At 38.8% G+C, this 20,025-nt stretch overlaps 4 protein-coding genes across 6 annotated transcripts; all 4 read right to left on the bottom strand.

Moving 5' to 3' along the window:
- Nucleotides 1-478: 478 nt before the first annotated feature.
- hoxb5a (homeobox B5a) lies at nucleotides 479-3,053 on the bottom strand. 2 transcript variants are annotated; one of them, XM_078529442.1, is made up of 2 exons: nucleotides 2,198-3,053; nucleotides 479-1,436 (listed from the first exon to the last, which is right to left on the bottom strand). In XM_078529442.1, exons 1-2 carry the CDS (start codon nucleotides 2,730-2,732, stop codon nucleotides 1,183-1,185), a joined length of 789 nt encoding a protein of 262 aa, XP_078385568.1. In that variant the 5' UTR covers nucleotides 2,733-3,053; the 3' UTR covers nucleotides 479-1,182. The 2 variants fall into 2 exon arrangements, with proteins under 2 accessions (XP_078385568.1, XP_078385569.1); XM_078529443.1 differs by having other exon boundaries at nucleotides 479-1,433.
- Nucleotides 3,054-4,596: 1,543 nt separating this feature from the next.
- hoxb6a (homeobox B6a) lies at nucleotides 4,597-6,561 on the bottom strand. The gene is made up of 2 exons (XM_078529446.1): nucleotides 6,043-6,561; nucleotides 4,597-5,411 (listed from the first exon to the last, which is right to left on the bottom strand). Exons 1-2 carry the CDS (start codon nucleotides 6,473-6,475, stop codon nucleotides 5,152-5,154), a joined length of 693 nt encoding a protein of 230 aa, XP_078385572.1. The 5' UTR covers nucleotides 6,476-6,561; the 3' UTR covers nucleotides 4,597-5,151.
- A 6,153-nt stretch (nucleotides 6,562-12,714) lies between these two features.
- Nucleotides 12,715-15,513, bottom strand: hoxb7a (homeobox B7a). The gene is made up of 2 exons (XM_078529447.1): nucleotides 15,007-15,513; nucleotides 12,715-13,542 (listed from the first exon to the last, which is right to left on the bottom strand). The coding sequence occupies exons 1-2, from the start codon at nucleotides 15,404-15,406 to the stop codon at nucleotides 13,307-13,309; spliced, it is 636 nt and encodes a 211-aa protein (XP_078385573.1). The 5' UTR covers nucleotides 15,407-15,513; the 3' UTR covers nucleotides 12,715-13,306.
- Nucleotides 15,514-16,342: 829 nt separating this feature from the next.
- On the bottom strand, nucleotides 16,343-18,485 carry hoxb8a (homeobox B8a). 2 transcript variants are annotated; one of them, XM_078529182.1, is made up of 2 exons: nucleotides 17,727-18,429; nucleotides 16,343-17,343 (listed from the first exon to the last, which is right to left on the bottom strand). In XM_078529182.1, the coding sequence occupies exons 1-2, from the start codon at nucleotides 18,151-18,153 to the stop codon at nucleotides 17,060-17,062; spliced, it is 711 nt and encodes a 236-aa protein (XP_078385308.1). In that variant the 5' UTR covers nucleotides 18,154-18,429; the 3' UTR covers nucleotides 16,343-17,059. The 2 variants fall into 2 exon arrangements, with proteins under 2 accessions (XP_078385308.1, XP_078385309.1); XM_078529183.1 differs by having other exon boundaries at nucleotides 16,946-17,340; nucleotides 17,727-18,485.
- Nucleotides 18,486-20,025: the final 1,540 nt, after the last annotated feature.

Here is a 20,025-nt window from a genome sequence, read left to right as displayed (position 1 = left end):
ACAATCTTGTTGAAGTGTTTAACTAGAAGATGGCGGGTTCAGTTAGATCCAAATGCCAGAAGTCAAATCACATAAATACCGCCTTTAAATACAAACGAGCAACTCAGCCGCGTAAGCAAAACAGCAAGAGTTAGGTAAGGTTTAGGAATTAATCAGAACGATTAACTAATAGAACCAGGTAAGGTTTCCTTCTAATAATACCTTATAGAAGTAATTGCCAGTAATAAAACGAGAAGCAATCAATAGATGTTCAGCAAAATTCACAATGTACGCCGTTAAAGTACATTTATAAAACGCACAGTACATGGAGTTAAGGTATCACAAGACACGTAGCAATATTCAAATATAACACATATGATGATATTTATTGTACTAGATACTAACAATAGGTATTCTCCAGATGCAGTAGAACGCATTGCGCTGGGTAATAAGATGCCAACCTATTTACGGTCAACATATTACACTTCAGAGATTAGGGGTGGTTATGAGAAACTTTTACTTTATTTCGAATTAAGCTACAAACAAATACAAAAAGCTTGTTGGCAACATACTGTAGGAGCTAAACATAGTTGTCGTTCACTTCCACAGAAAATATGCCATTCATCAATCTGCCCATTACAGACTAGCTATAGGCAACATTATAAACTTTTTTTGTATTATTTACAACCATTATAACTCACTAAATAATCGTGTACAATCATCGCTGATTTCAGAATCTATCCACATGTATTACCAAAGATTAGAATTCTACATGGAATTTCGACATACAGACGTTGCTTAAAATCACGGACAGCATTAAGGACAGAAACTTACATGAACGTGGTTATATTTGTGAGGGGTGATAGTGCAAGAGCAAAGATTTTAGCTTTTTATCAGCGTGTGGGAGGGAAAGAAGATCAAATTGTACAACTTGTGTCAATTATAAATAAGTTATACCATTTACAATCCACAAAAACCATGCTACTTTTTCAAGAGAGCACCAACAGTTCACTGACACAGACACATGTAAGACAGCAACAAGCATTTAACAGCGAAAGGACAACACAGGTTAAAGGGAGAAAAAATGTTAGCATTACCACAGAAAAGTTTAATTCATCTTTAATATTTAACAACACGCGGAGAAAAAGGTGCCTCGCTGTACAGTACTGGTGCACGGTGTCTGTTATTTTTACATTTGATTTGTTAGGGTTGAAAGGCGCTTGCTCCGGCCGTCATGCTCATGCTTTTCAGCTTGTTGTCCTTTTTCCATTTCATCCGCCGGTTCTGGAACCAAATCTTGATCTGCCGTTCTGAGAGACACAGAGCATGGGCAATCTCTATCCTCCGCCGTCGGGTTAGATATCTGTTGAAGTGGAACTCTTTTTCCAACTCCAACGTCTGAAAACGAGTATAAGCAGTCCTGGCTCTTTTCCCGTCGGGTCCACCCATACCATCTGCTAATAAATACAGGAAGGTTTTTTTTTATCCATGCTGAATTATCTAACCCCCTTTAAAAAATCATTTAAAAAAAATAGAATTTTGCACCATGAGTGTTGGAATATTCCCTTCCCCGGGGCCTCTCTGGACATTATGTCAAAATGAAAGTATATTGTCCCAATCTGAATTGCTATTAATTATCATTTTCCTTTTCATTGTCTGACTATGTAACTTGTGTCTTGACGGCTGTGCTTCTAATTATCTGCACACACACACACACACACACAGAGACACACACACACGCACACTTACACCAGATATGAACAGTCACACACACGCACATACATGCCCATACCTTTAAACAAATGTCTGAAATTGCAAGCAGATCCATGGAAAATGGGTCACAGCAACACTGACTGTCTAGGGTTGCTGCACAGTTCCCTTTGTTATTATGCTGATCGTGCAGTACAAGTCTTAGCTTTCTATACACTAGGATCATGGATATCATACAATATTTACAATTTATCCGCATTAAATATAATTATTTTAATATTTACTGAATTTTGTTGGTCAACTTGCGCATTATCTTTGCATACACATAATAAAATTGTTGTTTAATGGTTTAAATTAAATTTGCGGAAAAATGTTTAGTTTAGTTTCTGTAGAGCAAAGAAACATAAATTGTTCATATTTTGTGTCACCTAGGTTGCACAATAGGACGCCATGAATTATCTGACCACAGAGCAATATTTAGAGTGATAAACAGAAAATGAAAGTGTACCATGGCCAATGTGCAGTTTTCTCATCCAAGGAAATATTTGTGGCTGCTGTTCTGGTGTTGTTGCTTGTGTTGGTTCTTGCTGTGCCCTGGGATGGTTGTTGTTGTTGGCTGGAGTGCCCTCTTCGGCATCCGAGGATGCTCCGGCCTCGTCCATTTCTGTAAAATTACTTGCTGAACTAGAGGAGGTAGTCGGGTCGGATGGGGAACCCTTGACTCCGTGACTGTCCTTGCCGGAACAAGGAAGGGGTTCTGGAGATGAGAGGGTGCAGCTCGCTGCTTGCCTGAACCTGGTTTCTGTAGCTGGAGGATAGCTTCTGGACTTTTCTGTATTAACCACTCCAAAGTGGTTAGATGAGGCTGAACGGGTGATGCTAAGGTCCATACCATTGTAGTTGTAGCCGTAAGTGCCTGAATGCATGGTGCCTGAATCCCTGTATGGTCCGTTCTCGGAGCTGCTCGTCCCATAATTAAGTAACTGATAATCCGGGCCATTTTGATAGCGACCGGAGAATGAGTTTACAAAGTAAGAGCTCATTTGGGTTTTTTTGGGTTGATTTGTGGTTGTTAGTCGTTATAACCCAGTCCTGCACGATTTATGATATATTAATGAATTATAGAAATGACTGTACTTCGTTCGCTTCTATGTATGCGGCCAAATATGGGGGGTGCGAGTCGGAATCACGTGCTTTTGTTGACCAGTCGTAAATTCTCACTGATGACCTCAAGGGGTAATTCATGCTCTATGGTTACAAATAATGACGATCCGAGAATCGTTACGCCATGTGAATGCAAGGTTCCAAATGGTGGCCAGGTTTGCAGAGTGCGCCACCTACTGGGCTCCGTCTAAATTACACGAATTAAGGTCATTGCTTATCTATTAACATTGGTGTTATTATATGAATAATAAAACAACAAAAAGTTACCTTTTAGATTTACCTACCTCAAATCAATACTTTTCGGTATTGTATTACAGTTTGCTACATATCTTATTTAACTTTTGACAGTGCAGTTGTTTAAAAGCGCTAAAAATCAAAAATGCTGAACATAAAACGGCTATTCAATTATCTTGCAATTGAATTGGAAATCACGTTTTATAGCTATACTTGGAGTCGAGCAATTTATTTCGTTTTTTGACCAGATACATTTAAAAACAATTAACTTGCCATCCTTGACTAGTCAGTTAAATGCACACGTTCATCGACTTACGGTTGGTCCTGTCGATGTGCGCATTAGTATTTGCAAAATGTTATCGTTCCTGCGTGTTTGCGAACTGAAATTCGTTCTAAAATGTTTGCGAATAAAGTAGGCTAGATTTTTTTTTTAAACTTTTGTCTTCAAAATGCACAGGCTTTTTCAAGAACAGGGAAGGACTAAATCTTAGAAAGTTCTAATCTGTACCATGGTGCAGTCTATGGGCTGCTCGGATAGCACATTTCTTTCCATTACTATGCTTTGAAGGAGCCTACTTAAGAAAATAAACGTTTGAACTATCTTGTACCACTTCCCCCATTCGGTGTTAATATGCTCTTTTAAAAATTATCATGCAGTTATCCTGACTTAAATGCTAAATGAACAATATTAATTGACATTCCGGAGACATGGGTTTTTGTATGCAATACGCATAACCCCACTATCGTTATACGATCTTTTACCGGATCCGCATAAGTCCTTCAGCACAACTCACCTCATAGAGGGTTCGGTGAATAATTAGCAGGGCGACTTCAACATTTTTGGGGGCACAATGTTGTTCTATATTATGTGAGGAAGGCTTAAAGTTCTAATATGCACTATACCGAATGTGGTGGATTTTTGCGGACATGCATTGTTATGGCTACAAGCCATTTATGCTCAACATCCCTTTTTTAAAAAAAAAAAGTGCTTTAATAAGACGATGGCATGACTGCGGTGTACATTTAGATAGACGTATGCCGAGAAGGACATTCACTTGATTGTGCAACAGAGAATAAAATAACTGAAACCAGAAAAAAACAGTTGTTAAAAGCCGCAATATCCTGTGCTTCCTTTCTGTAATAAACTGGTTGCGAATTTCAAAGATTTGCCTAGCATCATTAGCCAATAATGTTTCTATAATCCAGTCTGATTTTTAGATGCGGGCAGTAAGCTGATTACTGGAATGAAATTTAAATTCGAAGGGAAATCATAGAGATAAATCAATTACCAGAAATTCAATGAGGACTGTCAACTTTTTGTTTTGTGATAGATTACAATCTAGACTTAGATAAGCTATGGAGTAGCGATATTGAAAATGTAGTTTTTATACCATGTATGTCAGTCAGATCATCACTTGGTTTCCATGCATGTTATGATTCTTAAATTGAAAAATACACACCTTTTTTTTAAGAAAAACTTTTTATTATTATTCCAGATAAGGATGTCTCGGTTTTTAAAATTTATCACGCATGCTACAATCACATTAATTTAACAAAACACAAATAAAAAAATAACCTCTTACTCGATTTTTAAGACATTTGCTTTTATTTTCCTCGCTCCGTTACGAAAACAATCAAAATACAATATTTAGACCTCATTGTGTGATTTCCACAAGCACGCACACACATTTCCACACACGCACGCGTACATAGATAAAATAAATCAAAAATAGTTGTTCACATTTCACAAAACATACACCATCATTAACTAGAGAGCTGAGACGAACGTCAAAAAAAAATCACAATATTGCAACAACTCAATTGAGATGCAGAATTCATGGAGTTCTCCTAGTCTTTTTAAACTATTGACACCAATGTGAAACATTGCCTGCTTGGCTAGACCAAAGGAATGCATAACTTTATAATAAATCTCACAACAAATACAGAAATGTACAACTCCACTGGTGCGCAACAGCAAACAAAATGTAAACTTTAATATTCATTATTCATTTTTTAATTAAAGAACTGCATAGCGTTCCCTTTTCTTTCTGTTTCTTCTTGTTTTCACTCTGTTGATTTTTCTTCTGTTTCTTCTCCGCTTAATTGCGAGGAGCTGAGCAATTTGTTCTCTTTTTTCCATTTCATGCGCCTGTTCTGAAACCAGATTTTGATCTGGCGTTCTGTGAGGCAAAGTGCGTGTGCAATCTCTATCCGGCGCCTTCTGGTCAAGTAGCGGTTAAAGTGGAACTCCTTCTCCAGCTCCAGAGTTTGATATCTAGTGTAGGTTTGCCGCCCGCGCCGTCCATTTGGATTAAATGCTGAGGCTTCCCAGTAAAAGTAAAGGAAGAGTGGGAGACAGAGAGAGAGAGAGGCAGGCAGATGGACAGACAGAGGGGGAATAAAAAAACAGTCGATTATTACACATAATATGGAAATAGTACTGAAACATATAAATAACATGTGAATCACATTGATTATATTGGACGTTATACGTTAAACTACTCAGTTTCATAATAAACTGTTTGATGAGCACCTTCGATCCGAAAACACTAAATAATGATTTCCATTCATGGTATGGTTACATTCTGTTCGATTAAGGCTTTATAACCGGTGGGCCTGTTGGCTGTACAGTAAAATCTTTATGGGAAGAAAAGTAACAGATCATGCCTCATATTTAAAGGTCAGCATTGCATTTTATATACATATACATATTAATCTCCTGTATCAAACGTCGAGTTTTAATGAATTATTCAGTATCTCAAAATATGCAGCAACTCATAATTTAATGTGAAAGGTATTAAAGAAATAACCGAACGTTTAATTTTCTTTTCTAAGAAAGGGGTTTAAGGGTTTAGCTGCTCATCTCTTTCTTGCTAAGTTCATTGTAAACTTGCTTTAAAAAGTTTTTTTTTCCAACAAATATGTAAAACAAAAAGTATAAAGGTGTAAACTTACCACCACTGGAGTTCATTCTTTGCATCCAGGGGTACACGGGGAGCGAACTCTTCTGATCATCCGCCTCGCCATATAAAATTCTGTTTTGTGCACTCTCGAATTTGCGTTGTTCGGGGTTATAATGCGTTGGATCTTCCAGTGAGTGGTATTTGGAACTGTTGGAGGAGGCGCTGCATGAAGGGTCTTTTTCCCGATAAAAACTAGGGGCACCGTAATCACAGGGTGTCCGGTTGCACCCGTATGCTCCGTTGGCTTGCTGGTAGTAAGAGGGTGACGGGTAGCTTTTATCCTGCATGCTTGTAGCCCCATATGTGGCCGGGTAGTGTCTTAAAGGGTCGTAACCGGAGGAATATAACGGAATCTGCCCAAGGAATGACTCTTGCCCACTGGCAAGAGTCGCGGGGAAAGTGGAGTTCACAAAATACGAACTCATTTGTTGGCTGTGCTCTGTTATGATTTGTTGTGTATTGGTCCAAGTGCCTGTGCTATTAGCAGTTAGCGAGATGGGTTTGATTCGGGATGGCCAAGTGCCAGAAAGGACAGCAGGAAATATAACCATCTGATCATCGACTGACCAATGGCAATACTGTTTGATAGGAAAATAGCACCCATGAGGGACTTATCCATGAATCAGAGACGCTAGCAGAAACCGGCACATGTGATGGGAAAAAGTCCCAAACACAGAGAGAAAAAAAATCAACAGAAACACATAACCTTCAGATTCATTCTGTACTGAAATGAATCCGATGTATAAGAATGCTTGAAGTTCTGCATCTGTTTAAGCGCCTGTGCAAACAGCTAAATAATTTGCCCACTCAAACTAAACAAACAAGCAAAATAAAACGCCACGCAGTATCCGTGGATTCAGATAATAATGCACTAAACACTTATTAACTCAATTTTATTGCTTTCTCCTTTTTCAATCGGAGGTCGGTTTTATGTTTCTTGCTGGTCTGGCTTGTAATATGATTGTGAAATTCAAGATGCATTCGGTACGTTTTACATATAAGATGTTTCCATCAATATTTCCAGCTCTGGATGATATTCACCATAATAGTTTCGTTCGCATATTGTGCTGAATGTATAGAAATATCTTGGTGGCTTGTATATTATGCACTCCAGAGTTCCTGATAGTCGTTTGTTGTGCTTGTGTTACAGTTTTCTCTCTGTGTAAGAATGTGGTTCAGCGATGCGGTTTAACTTTGAGGCACCAGAAAAGGGGATCAAAACACGAACTTTTAATCTTTAATTGAAACCACAAAACGAACGGAAGAAACTTTCCAAAAAGAAAAGGCAACTAAACCAAACACCCGAAAGGGAATCATCAGCGGAGTAGGACGCAGAACGCTCACTGCGAGGAACCTCCAATTTTATATTTTAACATTTCCGGAATAACACCTGTGAAGAGCATGTTTAAAGAATGCTAAAAAAAAAGGCAAATACAGAACAATGCAGAAAATAGTTTAAAATTCATTAAAAGCCCAACCCGTTAGACAATTGCCGCCTTTGCAAAGTAAAACGTTGGTTGCGTCCAAAAGCAGCAAGAAGGACTTTCGCTGACTAAAGTGTGGAGATATGTAACTGTTTATCTCAGTGAGTACACAATTGATAGACTAGTTCCGAATTTTTAACATATAGGTATGAATAGTATTTAAAGTCAGTTGTGTTAAGTGCTTCATAGATAGCTGGGCGATATTCAGGAGTGCACGAGGTGGAAACTCCTACATATTCAGATGGGTGCGCAGTACTTCAGATATCATTGAAAGTTTGTTCTTCCGATTTCTGTATTTCATATTATGTTGTACTTTTAAACTATGCCTTATAGAAATAAAATATTTTGCATTGTAATATTTGAAATTCGTAATGTGTATTTGTTCAAATTTCAACCCTTTTACGTTTACCGCTTTAGATTTACTTGTGAAATTCACCATACGGTATTTATTTTTTAAAAATATGCAGATACGTTGTGTCCGCCTGCGTGATTAGCAATTTCTTTAAAAAACAATTTTAGCCATTTTCATTTTATATAAAAATGCATAAATATATTTTGAATAGATATAATTATTTTACCATTTATAACTATTAAATGCTACAAGTGTCAGAGAGTTTGTGTTGGACTTTAAGGATTTATTTTTAGCAGTTCCTCTGGAAGGCATCACTTCCTGGTTTCAAACATCTGTTTCAAAGAATCATAAACTGATTAGTGAGCACATGGCAGAAATTAAAGAAAAACTCATGTCTTGGTACTGGCTCGTTTTCAGAAGCGGGGTTGTTTTCTTGTTCGAGAAACATGGTGGTTTGAGCATGGTGAGAGAGTATAATTAAAGGAGAAGTGGATAAACTTTTTCCACCTGAGAGAGTCCCAGTTTGGAATTGCCTGTAAATGCGGCCAGTCCCTAGATTCAAACCAAGCGTCTCCAACGTAAAGCAGCGGCTTTTTAAAAAAAATCATTGTTCTAATTTCCAAGGAAACTTTGAGCAGTGATAAGAAGGATTTGGATTCACTTTGCAACCTTTCTAAGAACGTTAATATACGGGGGCAACCGACTGAAATCAGTTGCTATCTGATGTTTAGTTTATTTGATAAACCTTCTTTCTCTTCTTGCTTAGGCACTTGACACCCAAGTACACATTTTTATTGTAACTTTAAATTGATTTTATTTCACTTTCGCTCTTATTTTTAAAATGATTGATATTGCATGATATTATTGCCTTAAGCCTTATAAATTTAAAGGGTGAGTTCCAATCAATGTACGTTTATTTTATTTATTCATAATTATGCAAAAAAAATAAATTCAGGAAAATAGATGTAGAATTCTAAAGCCAGACGTGACAAATATTGTAACACTATGTCTTATTCGGAGCACAATTATTCCAAAGCTGGGTTTCCAAGAAATTTAATAGTTGCCATTTAAACATGCACATGTTTCCACCTGAGTTTTAATTATTGAATAAGATATATTTTATAAAATAGAAAATTTTATATTTGCTCATTTCACCAAACGTTTTAGGTTTAAATCTTAGTTAGATAGTCCTAACCACCCCGACTATGTTCCCCTTTACTGGCCATCGAAATCGCCATTTACTTTCGGTGTCAATTTCAACATATCTTTGTCAGGAAGAGGGTATAAAATCTTCTTTGAAAGTGTGGGAAGGTAAAATTAAACGGGGTGATGGAAGTTCTGTGGATCGTGTTTATTGTTTATACGTCGGGACATTAAAGGCAGAAATTCGTTTGTAACCGGTCTGGTTACGCTACAAAGGAAGGGTCATACACATAACAGCATTGCAGCATTGCTATCTGTCCAGGGATGCATAGCAAATTCGGGCCTTGCTAGCAATTTCCTGCTAATCGGATGTGGCCAGGAATTTACTCCTATGAGATCTGTTTGCACAGGAATTTTACAAGTCTCAGCTGCAGATTAAACTTGACACAAAATTCGATTTCACCAATAACCTTTCGTCTACAGCATTTCTATTTAATAAGAATTGGTTGCTATTAGAGAGTTTGGGAGAGAGACCCTGACCATCACAATGCATTTACATTCGGGCACATCTCTGCGTCAAGGTTACAGTGTACTGTATCTTTTCTTTTACATATACTCGGATTTCATTTTTTTCTTTGAACAGAATCGCCAATGAAATAAAATCACAAACGTTCGTAGCTCGATTCTACTTAGCGCAATTGTTGCATTGAGAGAGACAGAAATAAAGGGAAAGCAAATATGTAACTTGATAAAAGACCAATAATGAAAATCGCTGCGAACTTAGAGATTTCTTGATATGCACATATATATAATCCGCATGCACCCACACACACATCGACAATATACATCATCGGTGCTCGTTTATGCAGCAAATTCTGCAGACAAAATGCAGTATGTCCCTTTTGCTCCTTATTTTCCGACTTCCTCGGCCGATTGAAACGCAAGGTGGCAGCAGAGAGCAACAAATCCCGCCTCCTCACCCAGCAACCACCGCTACCCACCACCCCCCCACACCCCCAACAGCTAAAACGCTGATAGATTTATATTATATCAATGCAGAACTACTGGGCCTCTTGGTTGCTAAACATTCTAAACCACGGTCAACTAAACGCCATCTTATATTATATCATCGGACTGTTATCCACTAACAGTGTAAGCTGAAACCCTAATGCTGCCCAACAGAAAAAAAACAACTGTCGCATATTGTAAACGTTTGAATTTGTAACTCCAGCATCAAGTGCTCGGCTCAGATCAAATTATTAACAATCGTGAAGCACAATGGAAGGAAATATTACTATTACAACAAAAATAAAATACGTCAGTGCGTCAGCCTCGGTGACATTGCCCGTTCTAATTGCTGTCCTGGATAAAATTATTCACGTAATGAGCGACCCTCGAGAAAAGATTAACAATCGCGAAGCTCATTTAACCTTACAATGTAGAAAAATTCGTCCCCGAACACAATTATAGGTTTGTCAACACACCACAGCTATTCTGGATAACTGGTTCCCTAATTATACAACAGACCCGTGAAACAGAATCGCTTGCGGAAAAATAGCAATCCCAAAACTTGCGGTCTCCCAGTTAAATTGAAGAAATAACTTTCCACAGCTCATTCAAATTGCATTCTCTAAACACAGATTCATTAGAATAAAATGCAACAAATATATTTTCTAACTGACGTCAACAAGTCCCTATTTTCTGTGACATCTTTCGCTGAAATTCTGGACAAAATCATTTGATACAATTATCAAAAATCAATTGGAAAATACGTCCTAACATTCGTCTTACCTTTGCAACAGCATCTGTGATTTTGTTTCGATCATCCTTCTCTCACTTTGGAACCAGCGCGATTTTTTTTTCACGAACAATATTGTCCCAAACTGATAGCCGTCGGTTAACCTGCGGCCGCAGACTAACCGGGGTTCATGTATCAGTCATTTACACGGAAATCGGAATTCGAGCCTCTTTGAAAAATGATATCATCCACATCATTGAGATTTGCGCCACTCCATCCATCGCTGAAATTCCCAATCGACAGACAAGTGGTAGATTGCAAAAAAAAAAGTATTGTTTACTTTGTGTGCGTGTTTGTGTGTGTGTGTGTCTCTGTCTCTGCCTATGTGTGTGTTTGCACCTCCAATAGTAACTATCAAAGTTTGAAAAAAAAAACCTATAGAAGCCCTGAGGAGGACACAGGACCGACCCAAGGTACGGTGGCCAAAAGAATACTGCAATATACTCACATGGGAAATCATAAAAAGTTCATGTTCACGGTTGCTATCCACATGACCGGCAGCGGCCAATCGAAGGACCGATCCACTCATAAAGTTCTATCACAAAGTTGTAAATTTTCATAAAACAACAAGGAATTTATTGCATTTCTTCATGACTACCAACAACAGGCCCCCTCGCCGCCATGTTTTGTGCTAAAGCAAAATGGTAAAAAGAATATTTTTATTAAATGTTTTCTTACAAAATGGCACTGTTTGCCTGGGTTATCTATTTTTTATTACAAACCACATCAAATAAGCCCCCCCATTCTCTGCCTGCTTCCCATATTCGCCTCTTTTCAACAGAAAGCAGGGTAGCTATAGAAACTTTAAAAAAAAATCGCTTTTGCGAAAATCAAATAGTCCTTTGACTTCTTCCTTTTCCGCGCCTTTGTTATTCGTGCGATTTACGTGAAACCGACAGAAACAGACGATGGGAATTATTAATTCGGTTTGTCGTTAAGTGAATAAAATGTTCCGTTTAACGAAATTTACCTGGCTCGTTTTGAAAGCCGGTTTTCATAGTTTGAAAAATGATCAGCCCCAAATTAATTTTAATTCATGTTATCTTGATTTTTCTTTTTGGAGGAACAAGAGTGCATCGTTAATACCATAATATACGGATTTCCAGATCAAATCAGACGGATTCACTCGTCCTATATACTCTAAATTGAAAAGGACAAGAGCGAAGATAAACCGACCTGAATCTCGGTGACCCTGCTTAATTGACTGGACTCACCGCCGCTATCTACTTGGCGCAATGCGCCTAAGAATATATTAAGAGAACTTTTAAATATTTTAACATCAGAACTAGTTAATTAATATATTTTAAAAATTCAATCGTGTGTCTGTATGTGTCAAAATGCCCCTAACAATTTCATATATTTTCATTGTGTGTTGGAAGAATATTTTACTCGCTTTGCCACTGAAATATTTCATTGGCGAGGGATACATGTTAGATGCATAAAGGGCAGTTACGTACAATGCACATGTTAAATCCATCGTTTAATAGTAATTCTGCAACTGTTAAATTACTGAAATGCTCTTCCGTCTTATCCGACACTTAACCTGGCTACATTCTTTTCACAGAGTGCTGTCGCTTTATTTAGATAGGTTTCCAACTCTCACGAAAACGTTCGGGGTGGTTCCAGTGCCTTTGTTGCGTGGAATTGTTTAATCAGGAAAGCTGCTTTTGAAGGCTTGAGTGTTATACACTGGAGCACAAAACTCGAAATGAGTCCAAGAGAAAATATTCCTTTAATTGGGTTGTTCTGATCGAGGAATTGGTCCTGACTCTTAAACTCTGTCTCTCGGCATTATATCTTTTCGTTGAGGGCTAGATTGTGATTCTAACTGTCTGTGTGTGTGTGTGTGTGTGTCGCAAAAAACATCAACTTTAATAGAAAAACACAATAACGAAAAAAAAATCCTAATTTTATTTCACAGAACAGTTTACATCCTTCATAACTAAAGCGCGAAATTTCAACTGAGCAAACATAATGGTCCATATTTAAATAGCAAAAAATGTACAGAGAAGTTACACTCAATACTTCCACCAGAACACCATTTTATATATTTAACTATAACATGAGTTTATACGGGACACATGTCAATAATCTGTACACGGGTTGGGGTTACACACAGCTCTTTTTGGAAACTATTCTTAATGACAAGAAATTACATCAATACAGTAACAAATATAAAGTCACTGACATTGTTTTCCTTTAAATACACCGGATAAAGCAAAGCTAATTACAGTAACACAGTTCACCACATCAAAAAAGCTAACGCACAGACTATATATAACTGTACTTGTACAATATAGATTTGGGTTATTCCCTCTAATCTGTACAAAACAAACTACAAGTAAAACTGTTACAGATTTAGGTAGTATTCTGTTTCAGTGTTAAGAAATGAGGAACAACTTGTTCCATTTGTTCAAAAAAGTCTTCTAAGTTTATGCTTCTTTTTGAGTTTTTAGAAGTTTGTTTTTCTCCCCCCCCTTCATTCTTCTTGCTTTTCTTCGCCTGCATCAGGTGGACCGGTGGCTTTACTCTCCTTCTTCCACTTCATTCTCCTGTTCTGGAACCAGATTTTAATTTGCCTCTCGGTCAGGCAAAGCGCGTGTGCAATCTCGATGCGTCTCCGTCTGGTGAGGTAGCGGTTGAAGTGAAACTCTTTCTCCAGCTCCAGGGTCTGGTACCGAGTGTAGGTCTGACGTCCCCTTTTCCTGTCTGAAGCTGGACCCATGAATAAGGAGAGGCATCGAAAGAATGGGCGAAACAGAAAAAAAAAGATCACAAACAATGCAGCATTAGCCCTCTAAAAATTCAGCATTGTTCATTCCTACACTACTTTTGCCACTAATTTCAACATAATACCCAGAATATCCCCCTGACAGATACAATAAATTAGTGTCGGAAACTGATTACAATCAATATTAAAGTTTATATCAATGCTTGATAAAGAAAGACGGAGGATGACGCTGTACAGGGAAGTATTTAAATTGTTTACACAGCACTTACAGGCCTGAAACAACTGTCATGTAATGAAACTCAAAAGCATATTGACTCTAATTTTCTATTTAACTGTTATTTTGAAACAAGAATGCTTGTATTAGTTTCACAACTAGAATCTATTGATAGATGATCATTGTCCTACATCCTCGCCGCAGTCTGCATTTGGTGAATTAATGTTATGTAACCTGAAACTGACAGGTAGTTAGAAAATGGATACTGCGATTTGTTTGAAAGCGCAGCTTGGTTCACTTTGTCTGCACAGTTGTGCAGGAAAGCACCAATTTCCAAATTCAGTAAACAGTCCGCAACTTTGCACTTCGCCAACATTCGGGAGAAAATAATGCAAATGTGGAGCAGGCACTGAAAGAAGCCTCTCACTTGCCTGGTTGGAAAGAGCTGCTAAGATGGGAGAATTGTCTAAGGGCTCCCCACCTCGCCCCCACCCCCCGCCCCCGACTTCCCTCCTTTACCTTACATGTTACACATGTACAAACTGCCGCATTGTTTTGACTGGGACCAACACAACGGTAGGCTGCGCATTTAAGTAATTCCCACTGAACTGAAATATCTTTATAAATATTTAATGCTAGTTTTTGCGCACTTTTTGGAGCCTCCATTTGTCATCTTGTTGCCATTCTTGATGTATTCCGCTTCAGTCACCAGCAGTACCCCTTTCCCGGCTCCTACCACTACACCCTCCCTTTCTAGCCGCATCACAACACTCAAAGCACGTTGCAACTTAGACAGACGGAAAGAAACTTCGAACCGAAGAGCAATTGCAATGAATGGAAATAAAGAGAAAAAGGAAAAAGGGGCGAGTTAAGTCTCAGGGGATATTCCGGGTGCAACACTGTTTTTGTTGGAATTAAGAGCACAGATTGGCGAGAATGTGCGAGAACAAAAATGATGGTTTCTTTGAAGTGTGCAATCAGAGTTGTCCTACAATGGACAACTTTGCAAGATCCCTGTCTGCTATTTTATTTTAAGATAGATTTGACAATTTGTCACATGGAGCTAATAATATACTTCCAAGTCAGCGACTTGATTGCTTACAGGGGGAGGGGGGAGTGCATTGCATTTTATAACCCTGTTTCGTGAGCGTCATAAATGAACACGACACCATAATGCAATAAAGTAATTGACGGTCCCTCTAAGAGAATTCATTTTATGTGACTTTTCACATACCTGAGCTCTTCATCCAAGGGTAGATCCGGAAGTTCTCGGACTGGGGGTCTGCCTCTCTTTGCTCCGACTTGCTGCAACTCTGCTTGCAGGAGTCCCCAGCGCCGCACATCAGTGATGAGATGTTGTGATCGAATGAAGAGCAGTGCATGTTAAAGGAGTTCGCGTTGAGGCCATAAGGAGACGTGTACATGGTCGGGGTCTGGTGGTGAAGGCTGTTGGCTGTGCTGTACAAACCCGGCACAGTGGCTGCGTAAGAAGCCGACCCTGAGCCATAGCCCGACCGCTGGGAGTTTGAGGCAAAGGCGCAAGAAGTTGGTTCCGAAAATACCCCCGTTGGAAAAACAGAAGTTCCGGCTGTATATTTCGAAAATAAAGCATTCGCATAATACAATGAACTCATAATTTGGCTGGTGATTTGTAGGCCGGGACGTTTCAGTGTCGGTTTTACGAGGTACGGTGATATATTACGGAATTAGAGTCCAGATTTACACCAAAAGAACCCCCTTTTTCCTCCCGATGCACGTGACACCGGCACGTGACACGGGGGGCCAATGAGAATCAGGCTACCCGCGGCTTCTTTGGATGATAAAAAAATTCTCTCAATCAAAAGAAAAATTCCTGCATCCAAGTCATAATGTGACTAACTTTAAATAGGGGGTGAATAGGACGCAAACAGTTTATAGGCTGGGTTGATCGATCATTTAGATGGGAATTTAAATAAATCAATTCGCTTCCTGTAGCTTGCTTCAGTTTACAGTGGAAAACACATTTGTCAAAACAGCTTTCTTTAGGTTCAGTTGTATTCTAACATTGCGCACTCTGAGTTCCAATAATCGATATCTACCATAATATGGATCACTGGCCGGAGGAGAGTACTTGGGACCTATTTTCCGAAAACTACAATAGTTATTTATACACCAACAAACTAAGCAGGTATCAGCACACAATGTTAGTCACAACCACCCCAGATGAACTTCAACTTGCTCTTTTTTAAATGGGCTGGGGGGGTGGGGGGTGGTGGGGGTGGGGGGAGGGGGGTGATTGGGGGGGGGAGGGAGGTGGGGGTGGGAGGGAAGAAGGAATTATGAGTGCAAATGAGTCAAGTGAACTGCAAACATAAACAGATCACTAATAAAAAAGTCACAAAGACAAATTGAGTCAGGTGCGATAGCAATGTGTTATTGATATTTAATGCTCAGTTTTCAACAATATTACCTATCCATCTATCTGTCTGTCCATCTCGACAAAATATGCACAGTCTCTTTTGCCAAATCTTTTCATCCAAATAAACTCAATTTAGGGAAAAAAAAGCCGAGCAATTTCACAGTTCTGTTTTCGCTTGTAAAGTTTATTGTACCCTTTTCCGCCGCTTGCATGTTCAAACAATAGCCCAATCCCGTGTATAACATTAATGGTTCACCGGTTCTTCTCTCCCACCAACCCCCCCACCCCCCACCCCCCCACCCACCCCACCATCTCCCCCAAATAAAGCAATTCACGTATACAGTAGACTTCTCCCACAGTTAAAACTTAAGGACCAGTTTCTTCTTGTACTGTTTAAAAAAAGGCAACCTTTACTTCTGCACATGCTAGTTTTGAGAAAGGAATCTTATAAATACAACAAAGACGTAAACAATAACACAATCTAAAATAGCTAAAGCTTAAATAGGCAGCTTCATGTTGTCGGGGTTTTTCTTTAAGCTAATGGTTATTAGCTGAAGTAGTGCACACGGCTTCAATATCCTACAGCAGTATTTCAAAACACACACTCACACTCACTAGAACATTGATCTATGAACTTCACGTTAAATACTTGTACAATAATCCACTTGAAACACCTAGAGTGCTACACAATCACATGTATATATCTGGTAAAAAGTTGGAATACTCGTTTTAATCTGCACCTCCATACATTTGCGTACAATATTGTTTATCAAACAGTAATCAGTAAAATTTGTTCTGCTTCTCACACCCGCACTATTTAAAAACTGTCTACATTATTCTATTCATTTCCCCTCGGGTTAACGTTTTGTGTTTTAAATTATTTTTTTTATTATTGTTGATCCTTTTCTTCGTCTTCTTTCACGTCCTTCTCCTTTGGAGTTTCTTCTATTTCGGATTTACTGCTGGGAAACTTGTCTTTATTATTTTCCTTCTTCCATTTCATTCTTCTGTTCTGGAACCAAATTTTGACCTGCCTCTCGGTCAGTCCCAGGGCGTGTGACACTTCGATCCGCCGTTTGCGAGTCAGGTATGGATTGAACAAAAATTCTTTTTCAAGTTCTAGTGTCTGATAGCGACTGTATGTTTGCCTTCCCCTGCGCCGTCCTGCAGCTACTAGGAATGAGATGGGAGAGAAAGGGAGGAACCAAGAAAGAAAGCTCAATGAGGCTCTGTAGTTGTTATACGAAGGATTCTAAAACAAGATTGAAGCACTATTAAACAGTATTCAGTACCGTAGGAAAAATACGCCATAAAACTGCAATAAAACTACAAACAGCATGCAATATACCACACTTAAAAAACCGCTCCAGGATCATTAAAGTATAAAGTAATTTACAAGGTACTGAACTTTAGAATCATAAAACACTAAAGTTTCAACGTTTCCTTTATTGGCTCAGGAAATGAACTTTTCTATGTTTATACATTTGTGCGTGTGTTTTATCCTTCTCCTTTCTGTCTCCCTCTTTATTTCTTGCTAGCCCATGCCAAAGCCTCACCTTGTGGTCTCATCCACGGGAACAGCTGTGTCGGAGATGAACTCTGTTCTGAATTCTCTGCTTCTTCTCCCAGGCTGTTCGCCGTCGACTTGCAGTCGGGATATTGGATCAGTTCGGCCTCTTGTTGGGCGGCGAAAATTGGCTGCCTTTGCAGGGCATCGTAGCCGTAGAAACTGCCGGCATCCCCGTGACACGTCACCGCACACGGGTTTTGTTGGTACGCGGAGGTGGAGAGAGGAGCTGCGCCGTGGTGGTAAAAATCCGGGATCTGGCCGGGATGTTGGAAGCTGCCACCGGTGCCGGGTCCATAAACTACCGTGGGTCTACCGCCCAGGTCCTGGGCGAACCCACAGTCATAATAATTGGGGCGCAGCGTCTCCCCACTTTTATACTTGGAAAACAGCGAATTCACAAAGTAGGAGCTCATTGGGATAGACCAGGATCTTTCTGCTCAACCGAGGGAACTTAGTGTTTGCTAATCAGACAAACAAACAAGCCAAGATCTTTTTAAAAAAATTAAACCTTCATCTTATTGATCTCAACAAATAGTGTCCTGGTATCACATCTTCGTGAAGAGGTTCACTCATAAACAGTTTTCTGTGATTTACTTCAGCCCAAATGAGTTGTTTCATATTTTGCCGTCTCTTTTCATGATAATTTGCATTTATTACCTCAACCACGTCCTATTGGCTTCGCTTACTCCGTACGGACACTGCACCGCGTGAAAAGGGAATGGTGAGAGAGAGGGAATGAGAGAAAGATAGAGAGGGGGGAATATGCGGATTAATATATTCAACCATGTTCATTACCGGGATATCAGCCGCTTTACAACAGATGAAATACATACGCCACCAAAAGATTGATAAGGGGAAGTATCCACGCTGTTCTGAAGTAAAGGATAGACATTCAGACGTTAATTTCCAAACCATTTAATGAGAATATGCGTCTCTTTTAAAGGTCAGAGTTACATCAACAAGACATGTACAATACCAAAGCGAAAATCTAATTACTATCAACTTTGGATCTAATTGCTATTTTTCCTCCCAAGTTATCGCAGCGTAGCGACAAGTCCAGGAGTAGACAAACGCAAATTATTTGGGATTTTTAAAAAATGTTTTATCTTAAGGAAGAGGGAAATCTGGTGGTATTTAACAATTTAATGACCCGTTTTCCTATTATTAATAAAGCCTTTTATCTGGTACTTGGACGGACCATGGAACAGTAACAGTCATCTGAGAACTATAGGAAAGAGATTAAGGAACTATAAAGCGTAATAAAAGCACAGCCTGTTATTGTTTATAACATGCAGTGAACGGCAGTTAGAGCTTTTACGAGAGGCTCTGTGCGGAGCAGTAAAATATAGGCTTTCTGAAGAGAGCACTCTATCCCGCTTACTATTTTAAATATGAAACACTTTTTATACAAAACAACTATTATGGTCTATTTGTTATTGGATGACATGTTATACCACAAATTTGATCCAATTAAACGAGTTTTGGTTTCCAAACCAGAGGTTTCTTAGTGAAAGCAAATGCAGTCATTCCTAATAAATGTTCATGCAAGGTAGCACAACGCTCGCTAAAGGCGCGCATGAACTTGCTTCGAATATATTTTCTCTTTAACATAGGTTTGATAGATATGCATGAAGCTGTATATATATAATACGTATATATAGCTGAAATCGTCGACAAAGAGTTGACATTACATTCTAAAATGGAGTAGAAACTTGAGGGAAAGAATTGTAACCTTTGATCATATTTTCAATCTGACCATTTAGTTTTAAACCACTAACGAAACACCATAATGATGATTTATGGTAAACCAGCATAATTTTTAAGCTTCATGGTTTATTGGTGACAATTGAAAACAAGCCATTTCCTATCTCCAAGTCATAAGGAATCGGCTATTGTCATGCCGAACCAGTCTCCTTTGATACTTTGATTTTGTGAAGAGTAGTCAATATAATTTACAATCGATCTGTCTCACCTTGGCAGGTCTCCCGAAGCATACTAAATCTAATCACGCATTTCAATTATTTACAAATGGCTTATTTTGGGTTAGCACTCGGAATGCCCATATCTAAACATAAGTCTCACCCAAATCAGCAGAGCTTACGCCTTCGCCACAGTTAAAAAGTTAGTCAGTAAGTTAGAACGCCAAGTGTAAATAAAACTGTCGGGTATCAGCGACAATGCGAGACTATTCAAATATTAACACAACTAACACGTACTATAGAACAATATTGTAACTTTACATATTCCTATACTGATTGTGCATCTTTCAATTATTCAGTCTCTCT

The sequence above is a fragment of the Cetorhinus maximus genome, chromosome 25 (genome assembly GCF_964194155.1).
Source record: "Cetorhinus maximus chromosome 25, sCetMax3.hap1.1, whole genome shotgun sequence".
Taxonomy (NCBI): domain Eukaryota; kingdom Metazoa; phylum Chordata; class Chondrichthyes; order Lamniformes; family Cetorhinidae; genus Cetorhinus; species Cetorhinus maximus.
Note: the sequence above shows the minus strand (reverse complement) of the source record. Positions and strands in the feature narration are given on the sequence as shown.